The sequence below is a fragment of the Urocampus carinirostris genome, chromosome 9, assembly GCF_059441175.1.
Source record: "Urocampus carinirostris isolate Australia breed hairy pipefish chromosome 9, RoL_Ucar_1.0, whole genome shotgun sequence".
Classification (NCBI taxonomy): Eukaryota; Metazoa; Chordata; class Actinopteri; order Syngnathiformes; family Syngnathidae; genus Urocampus; species Urocampus carinirostris.
Window position 1 is genome coordinate 29,840,859 of NC_142357.1, and position 27,243 is coordinate 29,868,101.

Consider the following 27,243-nt stretch of genomic DNA (forward strand, 5'->3'; position numbering starts at 1 on the left):
TCTCCCGTGCGCTTTCCCTTCGGGTGCGCGCACGTAACGGGGAGGCCGTGCGTGCCAGCGCTGCAGTCTTTGCGTCAAACCAAGAGGGAGGACACGTAACGGTCCGCAAAGATACAGCCACTCTGCTTCCTTTTAAAACTAGAAACTTCGTTCATTGGAACAGGTAATTCATTTTAATTGTCTTCTCTCGAATGAATACTTACAACGACATGTTTTTTCTTAAAGTATTAGTGACAAAACTGCATTTATATACTTGTATGTGTTGCAAAGATTTGAAACAACTTCTCAGTCATGTTCGGAGGTGACTTTGTACTTGAAAATTGGGGTACATGGAAGGGCGTGGCTGTGACTGTACTGTGGAGGCACCGACCCCCAACTGCATTCTACTGCTATTTTTGGAAAGCCATGTCTTAAACAAACAGTGCTGCGCTTAATAACTAATAGGGACGTCCAACCGTTATTCATTACAAGCTTCCAGGATTCACAATCGCAGATGCCACAAGGGTTTTAGTGTCTTTTGATCTATAGTGTAAAATTGTACTGTTGTTTTTGCAATACTCCTCCTGTGCTACTCTAACATTCAGAAAGGTATCCCAAGGAAATGAGATTGGATTTCCTGAGAAGACAGTGACTGTGCAGTCTTGCTCACTCCAACTGCAGTTAAGTGGCAGGGGATGACACCGTTTAACTTATTGCTGTGTCACTTCTTTTTCAGGTCCCTAAAGTGAGACCCCTGCACTGTGCAGACACAGACGACCAAATTCAGAAATGGTAAGAGCGAGGGTGTAGGTTTAGCTTTGGGGTTGATGGGGACAGAACATATTTTATTGATGGGAACGCATAATATTGGTGAAATTGGTGGGGGCACGTCCCCTCCGTCCATGCTAAAACTGCTCCTTATGGTAAGAGGACTGTTGTCTCACTCACAATAATGTGTGGAAGTACCAAATAAAGTGCTGAGTGTGTGTTAAAGAACTCTTTCACGTGAGGTCCTCTTGGACGATTTGTGGGAAAATGGGTTGCTAGGTTCCTGTTTAGTGGTCCAGTTGCTATGACAGTGAAGCTTTCCAGCTGTCGAGCTGAGTGAATTCAGGGCCTTTTGGCAGACTTCCCTAAAACGGAATACTGTATCTGCAAGGCTCAGTTGACTTACAATGGATGACACTGAGGGTCAAATAGGGGCAAACAATGGCTTTTGGATCATATCTCTTATTTATTTTAAAAAGGGGAAGCTCCTTTGTATGTAATCTGACTCCTTGCTGCACACACATTATCCCGCCCACTCGTCCTTGCACGGGCCACACATACACGCACTAAAAGTTCTCCCCGTGCACGGGGGAGGTCAGGCAACTGGCTGCAAGATGGCAACTGTTCACGGCTTCTGCTCAGATTATTGCAAAAAACACATGAACGATTGCTTCTGTTTTGGGGAAATGAAAATTTTTGTTTGGAAAATAATTTGATTCCGGTATTTCTGACACCGTCCGTTTAAATTGTCAAAAATCAACTTCCGGCACCGGTGTCATGTTTCAAGCTTAAATAGTATGTTGCATTAATTGACAGAATATTTTTTTCAGGAAGCTCTTGTTTTTAGTGGGGGTTGCGTTCCAAAAAGGACTTTCGATAGGCAAAACCCGAGAAGTAGAAACATTTCTTTCTTTCTTTCTTTCTTTCTTTCTTTCTTTCTTTCTTTCTTTCTTTCTTTCTTTCTTTCTGTCTTTCTTTCTTTCTGTCTTTCTTTCTTTCTGTCTTTCTTTCTTTCTGTCTTTCTTTCTTTCTGTCTTTCTTTCTTTCTGTCTTTCTTTCTTTCTTTATTTATTTATTTATTTATTTATTTATTGAACAAATAATCTACAATACATTAAAACCAAAAGGCAAACCTTATTCACAGGCTAAAGCATTTGTTCAACAAACAAAATTAATACTGTTCTCCATAAAAGATTTTTCCCAATAACTTCTGCACTGACAAAGTATTAATCTTGAAGCTATGCTGTATCAAACTATAGCGTGGAAAATGATTTCAGGACACTCCTTACCTCAGATGATATTTTGTCGCGAACTTGTGGACGTTACAGGGAAAACGAATATGTGGTATCAAAAATGCTTTTACCTTTCTTTACTTTGTCTAATAGTCCAGTTTTGTCTGTGATAGAAAGCAACTTCCTCTGCCTTCCACAGCTGTTTTACGAACGTGTACAACTAAGACTGGAACGTTATTGAGGCACAGGCAGACACAGGCAGAAAAGGGGTGGAGCGACTGTTTAGCCAGTCAGAATGCAGAATACAATGCGCAATGAAAATCCGCAAAGCAGCTAAACCACGAAAAGTAAACTGTGATACTGCAAGGAATTACTCCATAGGCTTTTTATTTTAGTTAATAATTTTGATTTAATCTTTTGATTTTCTATGTCTTCAATATTTTTTTTCAAGTGACACTCTAATATATATCTTGTTTTTGGGGGGGATGACAAAAACAGGGCAGCACAGCGGCGCAGTGATTAGCGCGTGTGCGGCACAGTTCTGAGGTCATGAGATCGAACCTGCTGTGTGGAGTTTGCATGTTCTCCCCGTGCTTGCATGGTTTTCTTCCGGCACTCTGGTTTCCTCCCACATTCCAAAAACATGCATGTCAGGTTAATTGGCTGGTCCAAATTGTCCCTAGGTGTGAATGAGGGAGTGAGTTGTCTCTCTCTGTGTGCCCAGTGACTGGCAGACAACCAGTTCAGGGTGTTCCCTGCCCACTGCCCGAGGATGGCTGGGATGGGCTCCGGCACCCCTGCGACCCTACTGAGGATAAGCGGTGCAGATAATGGATGACAAAAACAACACTTAAAATGAGAGAAAAAATCACCTGCCGGTAGAACAAAGAACCCATGTTCTGACTTTTTTTCAGTTTTTTGTAGGATGATAGGAAAATAATTGTTGAAATATGCAAAATTCTTTGCAAAATTTGTACTTTATTTAGTGTATTGCTTTTGCAGTGTAACGTGAAACAGAATAAGTAATTAAATATGCAGACTGGGTGGAGAGGGATGAGCCCACAGGACACACCACAGGAAATGGTGCCCCTACAACCCTAGAGGATAAGGGATCTACCCTACCCAACCCTACCACTACCTCATGAGTGAATAGTTCAGTACAGTATAGTACAGTGTACGGGAAAAATAAATCATCTGCTGCCACTCAAAGATGTCGATGAATGTTGCAGTTACTTGGCTGACCACTTGAAGAAAGCATCCGTCCATCCAACCATTATCTGCACCACTTATCCCTCAGTAGGGTCACGGGGGTGCTGGAGCCCATCCCAGTGGGCAGGGGACACCCTGAATTGGTTGCCAGCCAATCGCAGGGCACACAGAGACAGACAACTCAATTTCGACCAGACAAATTAACCTGACATGCACGTTTTTGGTATGTGGGAGGAAACCGGAGTGCCTGAAGGAAACCCACTCAAGCACGGGGAGAACATGCAAACTCCGCACAGGAAGGCTGGTAGCTGATTTTGAACCCATGACCTCAGAACTGTGCCGCACAGCTGCCGTGCCACCTGAAGAGAGCCTACTTAGCAAAAATACTTAATGCTGGCTTTTTTTTTTTTTTTTTTTACAGAGATGAAACTTGGGCAATATTTAGCACACTAGACAAGGTCTCATGGCCCACTGCTATAGTATACTTTACTTTTTGTCAAAATCTGATTATTTATTATTGTCTACCTTTTTATTCTAGCAACACAAGATAAATACCGTAAATTCCGGACTATAGAGCGCACCTGAATATAAGCCGCACCCACCACATTTTAAGAGGAAAAACGATTTTGTACTTACACAAGCCGCACCTGTATATAGGCTGCATGCGCCCACATTAAAAAATGTAACACAAACACAAAATTAACCCAAACCCGACTCCCACGATTGAAACTAAATGTCCTTCATTAAAGTACACAGTCCAAAAATCACAGCCGGCAAAATGAACGAAAAATGATACCGGTACTTAAGGTTTGATGCAGACCTGCAGAGTCCGGGTTGTGTTGAAAGTAATCCAAGGAAAAAAAGTGTATATTTCCAAAGTTAAGGGTGGGAAAAATATATATCCACTATTGTCTGCCGCGTCCACAAACAGGTCTGTCTGTTCCTCACCTTTACCGCTCCCCACTTCCCGTCACCCCGCGTTTGTTCTGCCCCTCCTTTTCCATTCGCCCGTGCAAAACATATCAGAATAAGTGTCTAAAATAAATACAAATAAATACATTACAAAAATATACAGTTGCAAATACATATTATACATGGGTTACACATATTTACAAAGAAAGACGGTACACCGAGAGAGTTTTCAAAGCTTTAATTATAATAATATAACTTTTATCCCAAACGGTGCCTGTGACAGGGCAGGTAATGGTAGCAACACACTAGCAACACGCTCGCAACACAGTAAACGGGTCTGGTAAAAAAACATACCGTACTTGTAAAAATCACGGTAAACCGTCCTCATCTTCCTCCTTAGAACTGAAGCCATCAAAGTCGTCTTCCTCAGTGTCGGAAAGAAACTTTGTCATATAGACCTTTTGTACTCGAGCGCCGCTGGCGGACGTTAGAAAAATTACATAAATCGGCCGCATCACTGAATAAGCCGCAGGGTTGAAAGTTAGGGAAAAGAGTAGCGGTTTATAGTCCGGAATTTACGGTAATTCAATTTGAGATGTAGTTGTGTAATTTAATCCCCCAAAATAATATGATCTGCTTGTTTGCATTTTAGGTGTTCAGAGGCACAATAACAGACGCTCCCAACTTCAACCCCGGCGCAGATGCCGAGGCGCTCTACAATGCCATGAAAGGCATGGGTGAGTGTCCAAAAACTTGAAAATATTTAGCATATAGCAGGTTCTTTGACTCGCATGTGTACAACACGCTCCATAGGTAGCGATAAGGAAGCCATCTTGGATTTGATCACATCTCGTAGCAATGCTCAGAGACAGGAGATCATTGCGGCTTACAAGAATACTTTCGGGAAGGTATGTTACATCCTGTTCTCACATTGAGGAGCTTTAACATTTTGTATCTGGAAATTTGGGTCAATGAGGTGATAAATGCATCCAGAACTTTCATTTGGAAGCAGAATAATGTTCATCAAAACTATGAATAATGTTAATGTCCAACTAAAGCAGTAATTTCACAGGATCTCATCGAGGACCTAAAATATGAGCTGACGGGTAAATTTGAGCGTCTCATCGTAAGTCTGATGAGGACGCCACCCTACCACGATGCCAAAGAAGTCAAAGATGCGCTCAAAGTAAGACACTTAACTTACGTTGACGAAGGAGCACTGTATTTACATTAAAACGTGTTGACTTTATCACGAAGGGAGCTGGAACCAACGAGAAGAGCCTGATCGAGATTCTGGCATCGAGAAACAACCGTCAAATACATGACATGGTTCAGGCTTACAAGGATGGTGAGATCTTTTTTTCCATAAATCACCAAAATCTAACGTTAAGAGTTAAAAAGAGAATTTTACTCTGATATCTGCATACTTTTCCAGCCTATGGCAGAAGTATGGAGGACGATGTGATTGGCGACACTTCAGGTCACTTTAAGAAGATGCTGGTTGTTTTACTTCAGGTCAGTGATCTGCTTGGTTGGAAGCAAGCAATGCTTGTCAGGAAACAGGAAAAAGAACCCAATTGCGTACTCACAAATTATTGGGGAGAGGAGTAGGGCGCGCACACTGGATCCTGGGATCGATGGTCGCGGAAGTGGCTATAAATCCAAACAAAAGAAGTTGTCAAAAACAAACGGATCAGGCCAAAAATAAAACAGGATCAAACACAGGCAGATTCACAGAACTAGGCATTTAACACAGAGTTTCACAGAAGTATCGCAGAAGTTTAACAAACGCTCAGACACCTAACAGCTCAAAGGAGCGCGTTTAAGTACTGCCGAGGAGCAATCAGTCAACGCGTCTCAGCCGGTGTCCATGGGCGGGGCCAACTGGGCGCCGTGGCAACTGCGACAGAATCCGGCGCCACCCGGTTGGGACCAACTGGGCGCCATGGCAGTCGTGACAATGCTGTTATAAAGTGAGATATTTGGAAGATATAAAAATAAGTATTATATTGAAATACTTTAAAATTCGTTAAAGGGTCACTGTGTAATATTTGACCACTAGATGTCGCTATTGTCAGGATCAGAACGGAAACGGGACCCACTTGCGTAACGTTTACCACAAAATTTATTGAAGGAACGAGGAAGGGCTGCGCCCACGATCCGGTGTTCGCTCTCGTACTCGGCTTGTGATCCGAACACATCGTGTCGGGGGACGGAAAAAATGGGTCGGTAGCCGGGACAGGAGAGCACAAACGTGGTCGGGTTCGTAGGCGAGGCGTAAGCCAGAATGGAAGGGGAGACGTGGTCGGGATCAAAAACGACTTGTCAGTTGGGACGGGAGCGCAGACGTGGTCGGTATCAAAAGGGTCGTAGACGGAGATAAACGGGAGCGAAAAGGGGGCAGGCGAGAGTCAGGGTCAAAAAAGACTTGCCTTGTATCATGGAGATGCGCAGACGGACTGACAAAAGGGGATTGACAGGACTGAGTTCAAATAGTGATAGGGAGCAAATCGGATTGTGACCCAAACACGAAAATGGATCTTCCGTAGCGGGCGATGGCGGTGTCAGGGACAGAAAAACAGGTTGATAGCCAGGACAGGAGAGCAAAAACATGGCCGGGGGCAGAAATGGGTCGTAAGCCGGGACTGGAGAGCAGACGTGGTCGGGATCAAAAACGGGTCAGTCTTATGTTGATTTTTATGAACACCACCATACAATTGAACCTCACCAAGGCTTCATACATTACATCAAATTTAAGAACAGAATTAATTTTCTTCTCTCTCAGGCTCTCTTATTATTACTATTATTATTCTGAAAAAAGGTTGCAATAACCTTTATGGAACCCCGCCTGATGGTAAGCATTATGATTTTCTACCTCTCAGGGGACCCGAGACGAGTCAGGAGTCGTGAACGCAGATCTGGTGGAGCAAGATGCTCAAGTGAGAACATGAACTTCTGAAATGCTGCACCTTTGCAATATTGAAACCTGTAATCCTGCCTTGTGTTGTCCGACCCTTCTCCACAAAAGGACCTTTTTGCTGCCGGCGAAGAGCAGTGGGGGACGGACGAGGCCAAATTCATCATGATCCTGGGAAACCGCAGCGTGACCCACCTCCGCATGGGTGAGTGCACGCCGAGGGGTATTATCAAGCACGTGTGGCATTTCGGCAGTTTTTGTCTGACCACTATGAGGTGTGATTCTCGTGAAGAATGTGCATTTCTGTTTTTCTTATAGGTTTCAGATCAGGGGATGTCCTAGTAAATAGAATAGAATAGTGGCCTCTTCAGCCCTTTGATACATAGTGATTAAGGGCAAATAAATGTGACTTTACTCGATTTCAGCATACACTCACTGCCCACTTTTTTAGGTACACCTGTCCAACTACTTAATGTCTAAACAGCCAATCACAAGGCGGCAACTCCGTGCACTCAGGCATGTAGACATGGTTAAGACAATCTCTGTCAGGACCAGAACGGAAACAGGACCCAATTGCGTAACGTTTACCACAAGTTTTATTGAAAGAAAGAGGAATGGCTGTGCCCACGATCCTGTGTTCGCTGCACGCGGGTGATAGGGTGGTCGTTTGGGTTGTAACATTTCTCAGTATTCACTGTGTGAATATAACTTGTTTTTATATTCCTAAATATAAAAACAATCTTTCACACACACACATGAAGTAAAGGTTCAATAATCCGTCTAATTGCGTGTCTTGTACGTTTATCAGTTTTGTACTCTTATTTTGAAGTTGCATTTCCGGTGTATATCTGTTTCCTGTGTGACTAAAGTTAACTAGACACGCGGGGGCGCGCAGCGTGTGTGGCCGGTAGCCCAGCCAGGGCGAGTGGCGTTTGGGCCATCACCAATGCTAATAAATTTAATTTACCTTAATGCTTGTTTTTATTTGTTTAATTCTGCCAACATAGAGTTGATATAAGTTTTAACTTTAACAGCGGGAAGCAAGTCGCTCTCACACTCGAATTTTGATCCCAACACGGAAGTGTATCTTTGCGTAGCAAGCGATGGCGGTGTCAGGAACGGAAAAACTGGTCAGTAGCCGGGACAGGGAGAGCAGAGCGTGGTCAGGGTCGGAAACGAGTCGTAAGCCAGAACGGGAGAGAAGACGTAGTTGGGATCAAAAATAGGCCGTAAGCCGGGACTTTAGAGCAGACATGGTCGGGATCAAAACAGGTTGCAGCCGGAGACAAACGGGAGCAAGAACAGGACAGGCGAGAGTCAGGGTCGAAAAATGCTTGCTTTGTAACAGAGGTTCGCAGATGGACTGACAACAGGGGACTGACAGGTCAGGGTTCAAATAGTGACAGGGAGCCAATCAGAGCCTGCAGGGGTTGGTGCCAAATGAGGTGATTCAAATGAGGTGATTCACATCGGCAATCATGAAAATCTCCTGCAGTTCAAACAAAGCATCGGTATGGGGAAGAAAGATGATTTGAGTCACTTTGAACGTAGTATGGTTGTTGATACCAGAAGGGCTGGTCTGAGTAGCTTAGTAACAGCTGATCTACTGGGATTGTCACGAACAACCTTCTTAAGGGTTCACAGAGAATGGTCTGAAAAAGAAAGAATATCCAGTGAGTGACAGTTCTGTGGGTAGAAATGCCTTGTTGATGCTAGAGGTTAGAGGAGAATGGCCAGACTGGTTTGAACAGATAGGAAGGCAACAGTGACTCAAATAACCTGTTGCAACCAAGGTAGGCAGAAGAGCATTTCTGTATGCACAGTACGTTGGACTTTGAGGCAGATGGGCTACAGCAGCAGAAGACCACGGCTGGTGCCAATCCTTTCAGCTAACAACAGGAATCTGAGGCTACAATTTGGAGAAGCTCATTGAAATAGAGACAATGGAAGATTGGAAAGACGTTGCCTGGTCTGACGAGTCTCGATTTCTGCTGCGTCATTCAGACGATAGTGTCCGAATTTGGCGTCAACAACTTGAATGCATGGATCCATCCTGCTTTCGTTCAGGCTGGTGGTGGTGGTGGTGGTGTAATGGTGTGGGGGATATTTTTTTGACACACTTTGGGCCCATTGGTACCAATTGAGCATCGTTGCAACGCCACAGCCTACCTTAGTATTCTTTCTGACCATGTCCATCCCTTTATGACCACAGTGTACCCAACTTCTGATGGCTACTTTCAGCAGGACTGGAATCATCTCAGACTGGTTTCTTGAACATGACAATGAGTTCGCTGTACTCAAAGGGCCTCCACAGTCACCAGATCTCATTCCAATAGAGCACCTTTGGGACGTACTGGAACGAGAGTTTCGCATCATAGATGTGCATCTGACTGTGTGATGCCATCATGTAAATATGGGCCAAACTCTCCTAGGAATGCTTCCAGTTCTTGTTTAATAGTGTACCTAATAAAGTGGGCAGTGAGTGTATACCTCATCAGTAGTGAAAGGTTAACTTCCTGGTATCTTGTTTGCATTTCTTCAAACTTAACCAACCTCCATAATGTAACTTTCTTGTCTTTGTAGTTTTCGACGCCTACGAAAAGATTGCAGAGAAAACCATCGAGCAAAGCATCAAAAACGAGCTGTCCGGAGACTTTGAGAGACTCATGCTTGCTGTTGGTAAGGCATCCAACTAATTGAAGGTAGCTCAAAAATAGACTTACTAATACAGTAATCCCCCCTTTATTGCAAGGGTTAGGTTCCGAAAACATTCGTTAAGTAGAGTCCTTTATTCATTTTTTTCTTACAATAGTTATACAAGAAAATACTATTATACACTAAACCAAAACAGAAACCCTTTTTTACAGGCAGTTTAGCCAATCAGAATGCAAACACAATGCATGATGTCAAATCCGTGAAAAATCAAAACCGTGAAAAGTAAACCGTCTCATAGCCAGGAATTACTATATATGTCTAAAATTAAAAAAAAAAACCTTTGAAATGTGTTTTATTGCATGAAGTTATTTTACTATGGGGAATTTTGCTTATATGCTACAAATACGATATTAATCAAATGCCAGGTTTAGTTCATTTTATTCTTATCTTTCTTTTTGGCCTTTGGTCCTTGTCACAAGTTATTTTTGTATTATATGTCACATCCAGATTTCTGTGATTGTTTCAAACCGTATTTCATTTGATAAATAAGTAAATAAATACTTTCTAAAAGCAGTTAAATATATCAGGACCAGAACGGAGACAGGACCCACTTACGTTGCGTTTCTCACAAGTTTTATTGGAAGAAAGAGAAAGGGTTGCACCCACACGATCCAGTGATTGCTGGACGCGGGAAGCAGGTCGCTCTGAACGCGGAAGTGGATCTTCCGTGGTGAGCAATGGCGGTGTCGGGAACGGAAAAACAGGTCAGTAGTCGGGACAGGAGAGCAGAAACTTGGTCGGGGTCAGAAGCGAGTCGTAAGTCAAGAAAGGAGAGTGGTCGGGGACAAAAAGAGGTCGAAAGCCGGAACGGGAGAGTAGACGTGGTCAGGATCAAAAACGGGCCGAAGCCGGGGGACAGACAGGAGCAAAAACAGGTGGGAGTCAGGGTCGAAAAAGGCTTGCCTAGTGTTAACTGAGGATCACAGGCGGACTGACAAAAGGGGACAGATAGGAGTCGGTTTAAAGTCCGAGGCAGTTGGCGCCAAAGGAGCGGGCACAGGTGAATCACATCGGTAATCATGACAAAATGTATATGCAATATGTTACATACATTATTACTTTCAGGAACAAAATCTCTTCCTGTCTTGCAGTCCAGTGCATCCGCAGTGTTCCCATGTTCTTTGCCAAACGCCTTTACAAGTCAATGAAGGTAAATACAAATGCAGGATTTCCTTAATCTTAAATTTCACATCAACCGTTGTGCTTTATTTTCAGGGTCTCGGCACGGATGACAACACGCTGATACGAATCATGATTTGCCGCTCTCAAATAGACATGTTGGATATCCGGGAGTGTTTCAGGCTCCTTTACGAAAAGTCACTTTACAATATGATCAAGGTCATTCAAAAACAAAAGAGCCTCTCGTGGATCGTGGATGAGGACTAAACGAATGTGTTTGTTTGAAACAGGACGACACATCCGGAGATTACAAGAGAACTCTGCTCAATTTGTGTGGAGGCGACGATGAGTAAGTCATGATTAACAACCAGAAGGTGGTGTGGTTTTCAATAATTTCCCAGATTTGCTCAGTGTGTTATGACAAACTGATTGTTGCAGTTTAGCTGGAGAGTTCTTCCCTGAAGCTGCCCAGATAGCTTACAAGATGTGGGAAATTAGTTCCATGACCAATGTCAAGGTTGGTTACATATTGTGAGACAATGGTTGTCTTTTTACAGTTTGGTCAAAATGAAGAATTTTTTCATCAATCCAAGTATTATTTGTGTTTTTTACAATTCCAATAATAGCTAAGGCCAACAATAGTGCCAGTATCCAGCTTTGACCCTGCTGCTGACGCACAAGCTCTAAGGAAGGCCATGAAAGGGTTTGGTATGCAACCTAGTTTCTTCAGCAAAACATTTTTTGAAATATTCTTGTCGAAAAAAATAACATAACTGTGACGTCATTGTTTGCTACAGGAACTGATGAAGACGCAATTATCAATATAGTTGCACATAGAAGCAATGCACAGAGACAGGAGATAAGACAGACCTTCAAATCGTTACTGGGGAGGGTAAGAGATAATTGATCATGATTTGTATTAATAAATGTGTACAAAGACCAAATGTCTCTTCACTGGTTGCAGGATCTAATGAAGGACCTCAAGTCTGAATTGTCTAAGAACTTGGAGAGACTGATCATTGCTCTTATGTTAACACCAGCTGAGTTTGATGCTAAAATGATGAAGAAAGCCATAGAGGTAATTTTGAATTTCTATCGACAGCTCAATAGCTTATTTTTGTATAGAAATCATTCTTATATTTAAATTGAAGTTGTTCTATGATTGCTGTTTTAACACAAAACTTAATAATACTTAACACATCCAGGCCCAGGTTCTGTCAACTCAAAATCTGATCGGTAAAAGCAACAGTTTTATTGACACTTATTCTATGCTTCAGGGTCTGTAGAACTGATTGTGAACACCTTCAGGTAGATTTCTGAACCTGGCAACAAGTAATGGCTGAAATGTGATTGATTGATTAAATATGAAACCACACATCTAAAAGCAGCACAAACTGTCAAGACCGGAACAGAGACAGGACCCACTTGCGTTGCGTTTCTCACAAGTTTTATTGGAAGAAAGGGAAAGAGATGCGCCCACAATCCGGGGATTGCTGGACACGGGAAGCAGGTCGCTCTGAAGGCGGAAGTGGGAGCAATGGCGGTGTCGGGAACGGAAAAACGGGTCAGTAGCAGGGACAGGCGAGCAAAAACGTGGTCGGAAGCGAGTCATAAGCCAGGAATGGAGAGTAGACGTGGTCGGGGACAAAAGAGGTCGAAAACCGGGACGGGAGAGTAGAAGTGGTCAGTATCAAAAAACAGGTCGAAGCCGGGGGACAGATAGGAGCAAAAACAGGTGGGAGTCATGGTCGAAAAGGCTTGCCTAGTGTTAACTGAGGTTCGCAGACGGACTGACAACAGGGGATAGACAGGACTGGGTTCAAATAGTGACAGGGAGCCAATCAGAACCCGTGGCGGTTGGCGCCAAATGAGCGGGCACAGCAGATTCCAATCATGACACAAACAGGGAGAAGCAATGAAAGAAAGCTGAAAGTTCATTTGGAATAATTTACCGTAAATTACGGAGTATAGAGCGCACCTGATTATTAGCCGCACCCACCACGTTTTAGGTGATTTGCCACTTTGCTCTTACACAAGCTGCATCCATGTATAAGACGCGTGCGCCCGCATTAAAATGTGTGACACAATCACAAGTTTAGCCCTAACTAGGCAGTAAGTTTCACAACTATAACTGCATAGATAGTACACAATTTTAGAACCACAGTTGGCATGGTAAATGGAAAATGATACCCATAATTAACGTATGACGCAGACTTGTAAAGTTCGGGTCCCGTTGAAAGTAATTCAAGGAAACAAAATGTATATTTCCAAAGTTAAGGGTGGAAAAAATATATATCCACTATTGTCCGCTGCGACAACAGACAGATCTATCGGTAACTCAGCTTTACCCCAATTCCCATCAGCCCGCGTTTGCTCCCCCCTTCTTTTTGATTCGTCCGTAGAACACATAACGGAATAAATCTCTAAAATAAATACATTACAAAAATATACAGTTGCAAATACATATTATACATGGTTGCACATATTCACGAAGAAAGACGGTACACCGAGAGAGTTTTCAAAGCTTTAATAATAATAATATAACTTTCATCCCAAACCATGCCATTGAAAGGTACCAACACGCTAGTAGGATCACTCTCGCAATGTATCAAACGTACCTGTTAAAAAAAAAAGCACCCCGTAATTTTGAAATTCACGGAAGATCGTCCTCAACTTCCTCCTCATAACTATCGCCATCAAGGGAGTTTTCCTTATCATCGGAACGTACCTTAAATTTACAAGAAAATGTATGCTTAAACTTAGAGGTTGCTGTCTTTTGTAGGCGCACATATTTTACTGGTCTTAATCTTACCTTTTATACTCCAGCGCCGCTGGTGGCCGTTAGAAAAATTCCATAAATTGCCCGCTTCACTAAATAAGCCGCAGGGCTGAACATTTGGGAAAAAAGTAGCGGCTTATAGTCCGGAATTTACGGTAATCAGTATTCATGGACAAACTATAATTAAAATCACATGATACAGATATTTTTAGGCCAGTAGAGAAGGCCTTGCAGGCCTTGACGGGCAATGAAAAACTACATAGTTAGAATAAATAGATTACCTTTCACAGTAGTCACAGTGACATGCCACAACCGTGTGTTTCGTTACACAAGAACCGAAGATTGTTAACGTGAAACTCAGCCAGAATGTTGTCATACCTTACAAGTTACAAAATACACATTCTCTATTGTGAGCGTGTCTCTGGGCTTTTCCACAGGGCGCTGGCACGGATGAACACGCGCTGATTGAGATCCTGGTCACCAGGAACAATGAGGAAATACAAGCTATGAAGGTTGCATATCAGGAAGGTGAGCGTGCAAGAGTGACAAGGATTTTCTTTTATCTCACATTAATCTAATCACGTGAACTTTCACAGCGTACAAGCAATCTTTAGAGGCGGATATTCAATCCGACACATCAGGTCACTTCTGCCGCATTTTGGTTTCCCTTGTGCAGGTACGTTATCTGGATCGGAGACACGTTATAATCACGAGACACTCGCAAGTTAAATTTCAGATTTGAAGTTGTCACGAGCAGAACAGAATCAGGACCCAATTGCGTACCGTTTACAACAAGTTTTATTGAAAGAAAGAGGAAGGGCTGCGCCCACGATCCGGTGCACGCTGGATGCGGGAAGCAAGTCGCTCTCGCAATCGGATTGTAATCCGAACACGGAAGTGGAACTTCCGTCGCGAGCAATGGCGGTGTCAGGGACGAAAAAACAGGTCAATAGCCAGGACAGGAGAGCAAAAACGTGGTCGGGGTCAGAAACAGGTCGTAAACCGTTACAGGAGAGCAGACGTGGTCGGAATCAAAAAACAGGTGGTAGACAGATAAAAACAGGGGGATCAGGAACGGACAGGTGGAAAAACTGGACCAAAAAAAGGGACAGGCAGGAGTCAGTGTCAAAAAGGCTTGCCTTGTATCAACAGAGGTTCGCAGACGGACTGACAACAGCAGAGCGACAGGACAGGGTTTAAATAGGGACAGGGAACCAGATAGCCCGCAGCAGCTGGCGCCAAATGAGCGGGCGCAGGTGATTCCAATCGGTAATCATGACAGAAGTAACTAAAAATGTCCTTTTCCGAACATTGGTTTGAAATAAGCGTACTTATCGGTAAACTATCAGGTTTGCTATGGATATCCTCATTCAAAAATGGGATTTCACTATACAGTATTAAAAAGTCCAAGATACCCGATAACAGTGGCACGGAGCAAATTGAGCGTGCGAGAAATCTCGGAAAAACACAACCACAGTCTAATTGTTCTCATGGCATTATTTCCATGATTTTCTGTCACGAACCGGAAGAGGATCAGGACCCAATCGCGTAATGTTTCTCACACAAGCCTTTTATTTTACGGGAAATGGGGAGTCATGCACGTTAGGCAGCAGTCTGGGGTGGAATGACAGGAAGCCAGAAGCCGACGAGATCGAAAATAAACAGGACATACTAGACGGGAAAGAAACTGGAAACCGATATTAAACAGGACAAAATAAACGGGAACAATACCAGACAGGAAACAGGACCAAGTCAAAACCCACATCTTGCGGGGCAGAGGTTCATTGACGGACTGACAAAGGAAGAGTAAGAGTACTGAGCTTAAATAGACGGAAAGCCAATCTGTCAATGAGCCACAGCTGGCGCCGCACAGGTGGGGCCAATTGGGCGCCATGGCAACCGTGACATTTTCATTTTACCTACATTTTTCAAACGTTGAAAAAAAAAATTAGGAATAAAAGGTCACCCATCCTGAATGACGGGAACAATCTCTTCTGTATAAAAACTGATTTAAATATGAATTGTCGTGATTGTAATTGATAAAAAGATAGTGAAACATTGTATCCAATGATATCAGACTGTCATGAACCGGAACAGGAGGAGAACCCAAATGCGTGACGTTTCTCACACAAGCCTTTATTTTACGGGAAATGGGGCAGTCATGCACGTTAACCCAAACGCAAGTGATTCGGCGATCGTTGGGTGGAAGACGTAAGACAGCAGTCTGGCGTGGAATGACAGGAAGCTAGAGGCCGACGAGATCGATACTAATTGCTCGAGCAGATATCGGACAGATGGATCGATACCGGACAGGACGGGACAGACAGGATTGATATCAAAACTGGATATCGAAATTAAAGAGGAAAAACTAGTCGGAAACGAAACTGGAGATAGATATTAAACAGGACAAAATAGACGGGAACAATACCGGACAGGAAACACAGGCAGGGAACCGGATAGAGTCAAAACCCACGTCTTGCGAGGCAGAGGTTCGTTGACGGGCCGACAAAGGGTGAGTGAGAGCACTGAGCTTAAATAGACGGAAAGCCAATCTGTCAACAAGCTGCACCTGGCACCACACAGGCGGGGCCAAATGGGCGCCATGGCAACCGTGACATGTATTTGTTTTGACCTTGCTTAGGGAGCAAGAGAAGATGGCCCCGCAGATTCAGAAAGAGCTAATGCAGATGCACAGGTGAATACAAATATAATACAAGTTACATCTAGAAAGGATAAAATATGATTATTTGTATCTGTTTCCAATCAACAGGAACTTGCTGATGCTTGTAATGCCGATTCGGATGACAGGGTAATGAAGTTTATGAGTATTTTGTGCACCAGGAGCTTTCCTCATCTCAGGAAAGGTACACTTCAAGCGCCTTGTTTACATTTTCAATGAAAACCAAACCTGATTATCATCCCTTCCTGTTCCTTTTTTTAGTTTTCCAAGAGTTCGTCCGGTTCTCCAATAAGGACATTGAACAGATCATCAAGAAAGAAATGTCAGGGGATGTGAAAAATGCCTTTTATGCCATAGGTCAGTGGTGCACTTGTGTGATTTTGAAAAAACGTATAAAAAAGATCATTAAAATCATCAAAAAGTATTTATTAAATGACGCCAAATTTCAAGTTTTAGGACTAGTCAAGTCATATTTATTTGTATAGCCCTTAATAACAAAAAGAATAAATTACCCGTAAGTACTAAAATTAATGTTATGTATAGTATAAAACTTATTTATATTGCGAGTCATGTTTAAATACATTTGATATATTTTGAACAGACCAGCACGGCAACGCAGTGGCGAGCGCGTGTGCGGCACAGTTCTGGGGTCATGGGATCGAATCCTCCTGTGCGGAGTTTGCATGTTCTCCCAGTGCATGCGTGGATTTTCTACAGGCACTTCGGTTTCCTCCCACATTCCAAAAACATGCATGTCAGGTTAATTGCCTGGTTCAAATTGTCCCTAGGTGTGAATGAGCGAGTGAGTTGTCTGTCCCTGTGTGCCCTGCGACTGGCTAGGAAGGCTGGGATGGGCTCCAGCACCCCCGTGACCCTACTGAGGATAAGCGGTGCAGAAAATTTGAGATTTGAGATTCACTATGATTTCTGGTTCACATTGCAGATAACATTTTTCTCCAATATATTTTTCGAGATGTTTATGTACAGTATTCCATTGTTATTGGGTTACATTCCAAAAACAACCTATGATAGGTGAAGTCTGAATTAGAAACCTTTATTTATTTTTTACGATTACTATTCAAATAAATACTCTATGAAACACTGAAAACCAAGAACAAATCCTTTTTTATAGGCTCAAGTATTTGCTCGAGAGATAAAGTAGTATAGACATCTTTATTTTTTGTTTTATTTCTTACAAATAACTACTGTATTTCAAATAATAATAAGTGGGGAGACTGTTTAGCCAATCAGAATTCATAACACAATGCATGATGCAAATCAGTAAAGTAGCAAAACAGTGATAGGTAAACCGCATTATAGCGAGGGATTACTCTATATGTAAACTGTAACGTTTTGGCCTTGTTTTCATTGTTTTGTTCTAAATAGGTATGTAAAACGAGAATATATATATATATATATATATATATATATATATATATATATATATATATATATATATATATATATATATATATATATATATATATATATATATATATATATATAATTATAATTAAATATATATAATTATATATAATTATAAATAATACATACATATTCAGAATGCCATATCTTTTTAATTATATAAACAGTATTTTTTATATTATTAGAAAATAGCATTAAAATTAGCAATACTGTATTATCTGCCAACCAACAATTTTAATAAAAATATGATGGTTTCCTTATTTACTACCGGTTCTTTTTTCTCTGTTATATCTGGACATATTGCAGTGTATTCGTTTTTGTCTTAAACTGGAGAAAGATCAGGACCCAAATGCGTAACGTTTCTCACACAAGCTTTTATTTTATTTTACGGGTAATGGGAAGTCATGCACGTTAGGCCGCGGCCTGGCGTGGAAAGACAGGAGGCCAGAGACTGACGAGATCGACACCAATTACTTGAGCAGATATCGGACAGATGGGGTCGATACCGGACAGGACGGGACGGACAGGATTGATATAGGAACAGGATATCGAAATTAAATAGGACAAACTGGACGGGAAGAAAAACTGGAGAGAATAATAAACAGGGCAAAAATAGACGGGAACCAAAACTGGAAACCGATATTAAACAGGAGAAAATAAAAGGGAACAATACCGGACAGGAAATACCAACAGGCAACAAGACCGAGTTAGAACCTACGTCTTGCGGGGCAGAGGTTCGTTGACGGACTGACAAACGGAGAGTGAGAACACAGAACCTAAATAGAAGGAAAGCCAATTGTCAACAAGCCGCAGCTGGCGCCACACCTTTTATTTAATAATTAAGAAAGGCTGACCTAACATATGAAGCTTAAACATTTGATGTATCAGAACATTAGTTTTAATTGTGATTACAATCCTAAAAATTGTTTTGTCTTATTTGCTGACAATTTCATGCTGGGTGGATCAACCTGGGTAGAAAAATATTTCCTCAGGGCACTTCACTAAAAGGGGTTAACAACCGCTGCCATAGGTAATCTATGACTTTTGAAAAATGGCAAAACTGATGATTATTTTTCAATATTTCAACTCAACCATCTATTTTTCTGTTGCAGTCCGCAGCGTGAAGAACCAGCCTTCTTATTTCGCAGATCGCTTGTACAAAGCCATGAAGGTAAGCACCTTGCAAATATTATAAGGAAATTACGATGAACTAAGTCCCGTGCGTGTTTGATGTTAGTCAGGCATGAGCAAAAGTACTACAAATCCAGACCAATGTCGTGATTGAAAACCAGAATCGAAGAATATCCATTACACCAGTCGTCCGTGTCAGGAACCAGAACAGGATCAAGACCCTTATTTTACGGGAAACGGGGAGTCATGCACGTTAGGCAGCGGTCTGGCGTGGAAAGACTGGAAGCCAGAGACCGACTAAATCGATTCCAGTTGCGCGGGTTGATATCGGACAGATGGGGTCGATACCAGACAGGACGGGACAGACAGGATAGTTAATGAATCAGGATATTGAAAATAAACAGGAGAAACTAGACGGGAACGAAAACTGGAAACCGAAATTAAACGGGAACAATACCGGACAGGAAAATACCTACAGTAACAGGACTGAGTCAAAATCCACATCTTGCGGGGCAGAAGTTCGTTGACGGGCTAACAAAGAAAGTGTGAGAGCCCTGAGCTTAAAATAGACAGAAAGCCAATCGGTCAACGAGCCGCAGCTGGCGCCATACAGGCGGGGCCAATTGGGCACCATTGCAACCGTGTCAGTCCGCAATCTTTTCTGTACCACGGTTCAATGTCTAACAATAATCTTGTGGCCCGGCGGACTAAGAACATTAGTAACAATTTGAATAATATTAGCAATAATAATAAGCCTCAATCCACCTTGTAATCAGATTCAGATTCAGATTCAGATTCAGATCTACTTTATTGTCATTCTAGTACACGTGTATACAGAACGAAATGTCGATGGATCTGACTCCCACAGTTTCCCTCAGTGTCCTTCAGTGTACAGATATAAATAAAGCTGTATTGTGTTATTTACCATAGTGCCGATAGTGCAAGAAGAGACGCTAACCAGATGTGCAAGATGGGCAGTCAGGTTAACAAGTCAGGTACACAGTACCATTATATTGTAAACAATAACACTGTAAGTAATAACACTGTAAGTAACAATAGTGCAGAGATCAGATGTGCAAGGAGTGGCAAGCTATAAAAAAAAACTGCCACTAGTGCAAAAGTCAAATTAGCAGCCGTTTAGATTTAAGTTAACTATATGTTAGATTGACCATTTAACAGTCTAATGGCCAGGGGGACTAGACTATTGCGGAGCCTGGTGGTCCTGCACCGCACACTGCAGTACCTCTTCCCAGAGGCTAGCAGAGTGAATAGTCCATGATGGGGGTGAGAGGGGTCCCCGGTAATGTTCTTAGCATGGGATAAGCAGCGCTTCTGGCCAATGTCCTGAATGGAGGGAAGTGTAGTCCCGATTATTTTCTCCGCTGTCCTCGTTACCCTCCTCACACTACCCCAGTCGGTAGCGCTGCAGCCTCCACACCACACAGAGATACAGCTGGTCAGGATACTCTCTATGGTGCCTCTGTAGAATGTGATGAGGGATGGTGGGGGCAGGTGGGCTCTCCTCATCCTCCGCAGGAAGTACAGGCGCTGCTGTGCCCTCTTAACCAGAGATGCAGTGTTCACGGACCAGGTGAGTTTGTTTGTGATGTGCACCCCTAGGAACTTGATACTGCTGACAACCTCCACAGCCTTGTTGTTGATGCAAAGTGGGGCGCAAAAAACTGCGATCGTATATTAATCTGCAGTTAGAGTTGTCTTTGTTCGCCCTCATAGACTGAGTCGAAGATTGGGGTTTTTGACCAAAATGTGAGAAACTGTCGGGAGCAAATCCGGCCGCCGCCGAGCAGGGCGCCGCCATGTTATGGAGGCACTACAGGACTGCTTTGAGTGCACTGATTGGGACATGTTTAAATCGGCTGCCACTTACAACAACAAAATAAATATAGATGAGTACGCCATTTCTGTGTCAGCCTACATCAGTAAATGCGCAGAAGACGTCAGCAATAACAAAACTATATGCACCCGTGCCAATCAGAAGCCCTGGATGACTGCTGAAATACGCAATCAACTAAAAGTACGTAACCTTGCCTTTAGATCTGGTGACAAGGAGGCGCTGTTATCAGCGAGGGCTAACCTGAACCGTGCCATCAGACTAGCAAAGCGAACGTACAGTCAAAAGATTCAGGAACGTTTCCTCAGCACAACCAACACCAGGGATATGTGGAAAGGCATCCAGGCCATCACCAGTTACAAGCCAAACACCACCCCAGTGCAGAACACTAGCATGGACTTTCTGAATGACCTCAACAATTTCTTTGGTAGGTTCGAGGCACAAAACAGCACCCCTGCAGTGAAAGCGGCTCCAAATCAGGACGAAAGAGCACTCCACCTGGACTCATCTGACGTGAGGAAGACCCTGAGAAGGGTCAACACAAGGAAGGCTCCAGGCCCGGACAACATTCCGGGGCGGGTACTTAGGGAGTGCGCCGATCAGCTGGCTTGTGTACTAACAGACATTTTCAACACCTCGCTAGACCAAGCCAAAGTACCATCATGCTTCAAATTTGCCAACATCATCCCAGTGCCAAAGAAAACCCAGATCTTATCACTCAACGATTACCGGCCCGTTGCACTGACTCCTATCATAATGAAGTGCTTCGAGAGACTGGTTAAAGAGCACATCACCTCCAGTCTCCCCTCTTCATTCGACCCCTTTCAGTTTGCCTACAGGACAAACCGCTCCACCAGGGATGCCATCTCCTCTGCGCTTCACCTGAGCCTGACACACCTAGAGGAGAAGAACACCCATGTGCGGATGCTGTTCCTGGACTTCAGTTCAGCATTCAACACCATCATCCCACAACATCTGGTAGACAAAATGGGGCTTCTGGGTTTCAACACCCCCCTGCGGAACTGGCTGCTGGACTTCCTCTGTGACAGACCCCAATCTGTGCGGATAGGTCAGAACAGTTCAGATGTCATCTACCTCAGCACGGGCTCCCCCCAAGGCTGCGTCCTAAGCCCCTTGCTGTTCACCTTGATGACACACGACTGCGTCCCTAGGTCCGCCACAAACCACATCGTGAAGTATGCTGACGACACAACGGTGGTGGGCCTCATCAGGGATGACAACGACCTGGCCTACAGAGAGGAAGTGGAGCAGTTGGTGGGCTGGTGCAAGGACAACAGCCTGGTCCTGAATGTTGACAAGACTAAAGAGATCATTGTCGACTTTAGGAAAAACCAGCCCAACCATCACTGGGCTACTATGGATATAGATGACACCAAAAAAAAGCATTCAATTTTATCTCATCATCACTCTATTTTTACTCACAGTACCAAGTTGTACAACATCGTTTTGGCTGAATTATTTCCCATAATGATCCATTACATGTCGCAAGCCAGAAACGGAGACAGGACCCAGTAGCGTTCGTTTACTCAGTTTTATTGATAAAGAGAGAGAGTGGTGCTTGCTTCCATGATCCGATGATCGACGGACACAGGTAGCAGGTGGCTGGAACGCGGAAGTGGCACTTCCGTGTCGAGTGAGGATAATCGTAAGCAGCAGGTATACTGGTCACTAGCTGGGACGGGAGAGCAAGGGCGGTATCGAGTCCAGAAAAGAGGTCGGCAACAGATATCAGGCAGGAAACAGGGCAAAACAGGTCAATGGTCGGGATGGAAGAGCAGAGCAGAAACGAGTCCAGAAACAGATCGGCAACAGGTATCAGGCAGGAGAAAACAGGGCAGAAAAATGTCGGAAGGTATGGAGCTTGCTTAGCTGGGAGCATAGGTTTGTAAACGGTCTGACGGCTTCCTCTTGGAAGCCGGGGGTTTAAAAAGAGTCTTTGAACCAATCAGCGCTCAGGGCTGTTGGCGCCAATTGGGCCATCACAGGTGCCCTGAATTAGCAATCATGACATTACAACGTTGTACAACGTGAGGCTGTTGGTAAAAATGATGATGAGATAAAACATAATGCCTTTTCTTATGTTCTCTTCATCCATAAGAGTCGACTGTATTGGGTCAAATTAGCTGCTCTCCCCACTGCAATCCGAATTTGATTCCTGTTGCATCCATTTCTGAGTGATATGAGTCATAAATATGGTAGGTGGTATTTATCAAATGATTTATCGTTGCTTGAGTACGGTAAATACCCCATAAGGTCATTCGTTTTATGGGTAATGGAGCTGGTGTTGGTGAGATACAGGCTCAGCAGAGGTGGACTGTTATGTAGCTGTAGCAATAGGCTAGACTTGCAGCACACTATTGCGTTCTCTCCCAATGTCACCTCAGTCCCTTCCCGGACCGGAACAAAATCAACAGAGCACCTGCTAAGGATCACCGTTCCTATGCGCTCTTCTGACTTTCATCAGAGTCAAATTTAATTGATGAATTTATTTTTAATGTTTCAAGCCGCTAAAGTGCTAGCTGTTGGCGTGCCTCGCAGTTTGCTTTGGTAGAGACATTAACTCGTGCACCCGCCCAAATAATACACTAGCTTATCACAGTCGTACACACAGACAATCATGCCCACACTGCCCCAGTGATAGCATTTCCTGTGTGCTGTCTGCTGCAGAACACAATGCATGATACGTCGATATCAATGGCAATAAAGACAATTCAATTTATTTCAAAATTCGCAAGAAGTTAAACGTTAAAACTGTCATGTCCTGCGTGGTTGTCATGGTGGCAAGCTGGCCCCGCCCCTTGACACCGCCTGACCTGCATTTTCCTGATTACTCCTATGGGTACTTAAACGTGACCTTTGGAACTGCCCTTTGCCAGATCATTGTTTACCCTTGTTGAAAACCTGTTCATGCCTGTTTGATACCTGTTTATTCTTGTCGTGCTTGTTGGACTTTGTTGCACTTCGGTGTAACATTCTGAGAGATTCCTGCAAGTTCTGTTTAATCCCGTTATATGCCTAGTCTGTAGTTTTGCCTGCATTTGAGCCTGCTTTGTTTTGTTTTTGGTCCGTTCGTGTGTTGGACAACTTTTCTTTCTCAATTAAAGTGACAGATCGTCTACGCAAATGAGTTCCAACTTCCCGCTTCCCGACCCGTTTCAAGACAGTCCCGTTCCGTTTCATGACAAAAACAATCCAGGGAGGGTTCACTTTAATCCAAAAATAAGGGAATTTCTTTTTTCTTTCTGCTTTTTTACAACTTAAAGATCAGTCGCTATGTTTTGTTATTGTAACATTGTGCTCGCAGGGTCTCGGCACAGACGACCGGGCGCTGATCCGCATCATGGTTTCACGTAGCGAGGTGGATCTTTTCAACATTCGCAAAGAGTTTAAAGAAACGCACGACACCTCGTTGCACGAATTCATCAAGGTAGAAACCATGATCGTAAGTCTGCCTCCATGTCCACTAACCCCTTCCCCTGCTTTTTTTGTTGTCGCCTTTGCCTTCTTTGGTTCCGATGCATCGCATTGAGAGTTTGAGTGCTCAGGCGATGGAACCGCGGTAACTCATAGCAGCTTCTTTGCAGTGCTTTGCGAGTCTGTGGCTTCTGTCAAGGAATTTCCCTTGTATGCTCATTGCTTAACTTCCTTTCTATTTCTGTCGCGTGATTGGCTGACGACTATGTAGATAGGAAGTACTCAGGAACATTGATATAATAACTTCCACATTGAATAACCGTGACATTAATACAAATAAATAAAACACCTTTCTTCATATCGTCTATGAAAAAATACATTCTAAAGACTATGGCATGTGCAGATTCTGTTACGTATAAAGGTTCTTGTATGATGGGTTATATAGACGCATATTATTTTGGCTAGTGTATGACTATTATTATTTATGTTACTCGAAGTATGAAAGTTATTTTAGCTCTATTGAGTAATCCTCTCCTGTTTATAAAACCTAAAAGAGTATTAGGGTTAATCATAAGTACTGGAAAATAGAATTGTAGGTGACACAACACAGCCCTGTTCCCAGTCATTAGAGGGTGTGAACATTCCAACCCTAAATAAAATGTTTTTGATTTTTTAATTTGACTCTTTAATGTTTTAGTTTTCGATGTGATTAAAACAAAAGGGCAGATGTGGGTAAAATGTTTTATTCACAGTAAAGTAAGTATTGTATATTAAACACCTCCCACTTGGGGGATTTGGCTTCAGAGTATAATATAGTATATTATAGTATATTATAGTATAGTACAGTATAGTAGCCACCCCCCACAAGGGGGAATATGGCTTTGGACTATACTATACTATACTATACTATACTATAGTTCAGTATATTAGCCACCTCCCACTTGGGGGATATGGCTTTGGAGTATAGTATAGTAGCCACCCCCCACTAGGGGTATATGGCTTTGGAGTATAGTATAGTATAGTATAGTATAGTATAGTATAGTATAGTATAGTAGCCACCTCCCACTAGGGGGATATGGTTTCATAGTATAGAATAGTATACTAGCCAGCTCCCACTGAAGGATATTGCTTCGGAGTTTATAGTAGAGTAGAGTAGAGTAGAGTAGAGTAGAGTAGAGTAGAGTAGCCACCCCCCACTAGGTGGATATGGCTTTGGAGTATAGAATTGTATAGTATAGTATAGTATTCGAATTCCCAAAAATGTATTTTATCTAGTAAAACAAAACAGTTTTGGGGATTGCTTTTTATAACACGACCCAATTTATATTGTTAATATTCTATAAAGGCAAAAATAAAGAAACACATGACAAAAATAGTGGAATATTTTTTAGCATGGCAGCAACGATTTTTTTATTTAAAATACTAAGATTTTATCAAAGATGTAATAATTTTCTATATATCGTCACTGTCGTTTTCCCCCCAAATAACGGATCCCTTTTTGGGGATTTTTTAAAATTATATACGTGTCTGCACTTTTTCTACTGTAAATATTCATTTCATGCAAAAAAAGACAAATATAGGAAAAAAAGTATTTTGGGTTAGCAGCGACAATTTCAATTACAGTGAAGAAAATAAGTATTTGAACACCCTGCTATTTTGTTAATTCTCCCACTTAGAAATCATGGGAGGTCTGAAATTTTCATCGAAGGTGCATGTCCACTGTGAGAGAGATGAACTATAAAGAAAAATCCAGAAATCAAAATGCATGATTTTTTAACGATCTATTGGTGTGATATAGCTGCAAAAAAAGTATTAGAACACATGTATATAATCTAGAATTCTGACCTGTTAGTTTGCCCATTAGAAATAATTTGTTAAAAAATCGTGCATTGTGATTCCTGGATTTTTCTTTTTGGTTTATCTCTCTCGCAGTGGACGTGCACCTATGATGAAAATTTCAGATCCCTTCATGATTTCTATATAGGAGAAATAGCAAAATAGCGGGGTGTTCAAATATTTATTTTCTTCATGGTAGACATGTATAGATTTTTTACATTCAGTTTTTCTCATGGCGGAAAAATGTTTACAATGCATAACAGGACTTTTTGTCAGGAACAGGATCAGGACCCAAATGCGTGACGTTTCTCACACAAGCCTTTTCTTTTACGGGAAATGGGGAGTCATGCATGTTAGGCAGCAGTCTGGTGTGGAATCATAAGAAGCCAGAGGCTGACAGGATCGATACCAATTGCCTGATCAGATATCGGACAGGACGGCACAGAAAGGATTACTTTCAAAACAGGATATCGAAATAAAACAGAACCAACTAGACGGGAACAAAACTGGAAACCGATATTAAACAGGACAAAATAAACGGGAACAATACCGGACAGGAAATACCAACAGGAAACAGGACTGAGTCGAAACCCATGTCTTGCGGGGCAGAGGTTCGTTGACGGAATGCCAATGGAAGAGTGAGACCACTGAGCTTAAATACACAGAGAGCCAATCCGTCAACGAGCCGCAGCTGGTGCCACACGGGCAGGGCCAATTGGGCGCCATGGCAACCGTGACACTATTGAGGATAAGTGTCGCAGAAAACCGATGAAATTTTTGAAATATTTTTCCCCCTAAATCTTCGTTGCAACTATGTGTCTTCTGTTCTATATTTCACCTTTACTCTGCATGCAATTGTGTTTGTGTCTCTGTGCATGGGTTCATGAAAACCTGCACAGTGTATCACATTTTGTAATATTTTGTCCTTGTGTGCTCAGGGTGACACTTCAGGAGATTATCGCAAAACCCTACTGGTGTTGTGTGGAGGAGAAGATTAAAAAATGGAGCACAGCACCCCATTTTCAACCACCCGTTTCACAGGTCACCATAAAACGCAAAATAAAAACCCTGTTACACGGTGTCTTACATGATCGATGGACAAACCAGGTCGAAGCGTTTCTTTCCCACCACATCCTCTTTGAACAAGCTCATTTGCATGTTAGCTGGAACTTCATTAAATCAATACTGGCACAAACAAAATGGGAACTATTTCGACCGACAGGAAACTCCCTCGAGTTGTTCGCGCCGTTCTGC

General features: G+C 42.7%; 1 protein-coding gene across 2 annotated transcripts; it reads left to right on the plus strand.

Annotated features, from left to right (window-relative positions):
* anxa6 (annexin A6) lies at positions 1-27,080 on the plus strand. Of its 2 annotated transcripts, none has more exons than XM_088343468.1 (25): positions 1-163; positions 716-771; positions 4,753-4,837; positions 4,914-5,008; positions 5,173-5,286; positions 5,358-5,448; positions 5,536-5,615; positions 6,983-7,039; positions 7,129-7,222; positions 9,601-9,696; positions 10,824-10,882; positions 10,948-11,070; positions 11,142-11,200; positions 11,290-11,368; positions 11,478-11,559; positions 11,649-11,743; positions 11,816-11,929; positions 14,068-14,158; positions 14,227-14,306; positions 16,272-16,325; positions 16,401-16,494; positions 16,572-16,667; positions 18,848-18,906; positions 24,044-24,181; positions 26,928-27,080. In XM_088343468.1, exons 2-25 carry the CDS (start codon positions 769-771, stop codon positions 26,985-26,987), a joined length of 1,998 nt encoding a protein of 665 aa, XP_088199594.1. In that variant the 5' UTR covers positions 1-163; positions 716-768; the 3' UTR covers positions 26,988-27,080. The 2 variants fall into 2 exon arrangements, with proteins under 2 accessions (XP_088199594.1, XP_088199595.1); XM_088343469.1 differs by having other exon boundaries at positions 24,044-24,166.
* The last annotated feature ends 163 nt before the right edge of the window (positions 27,081-27,243 follow it).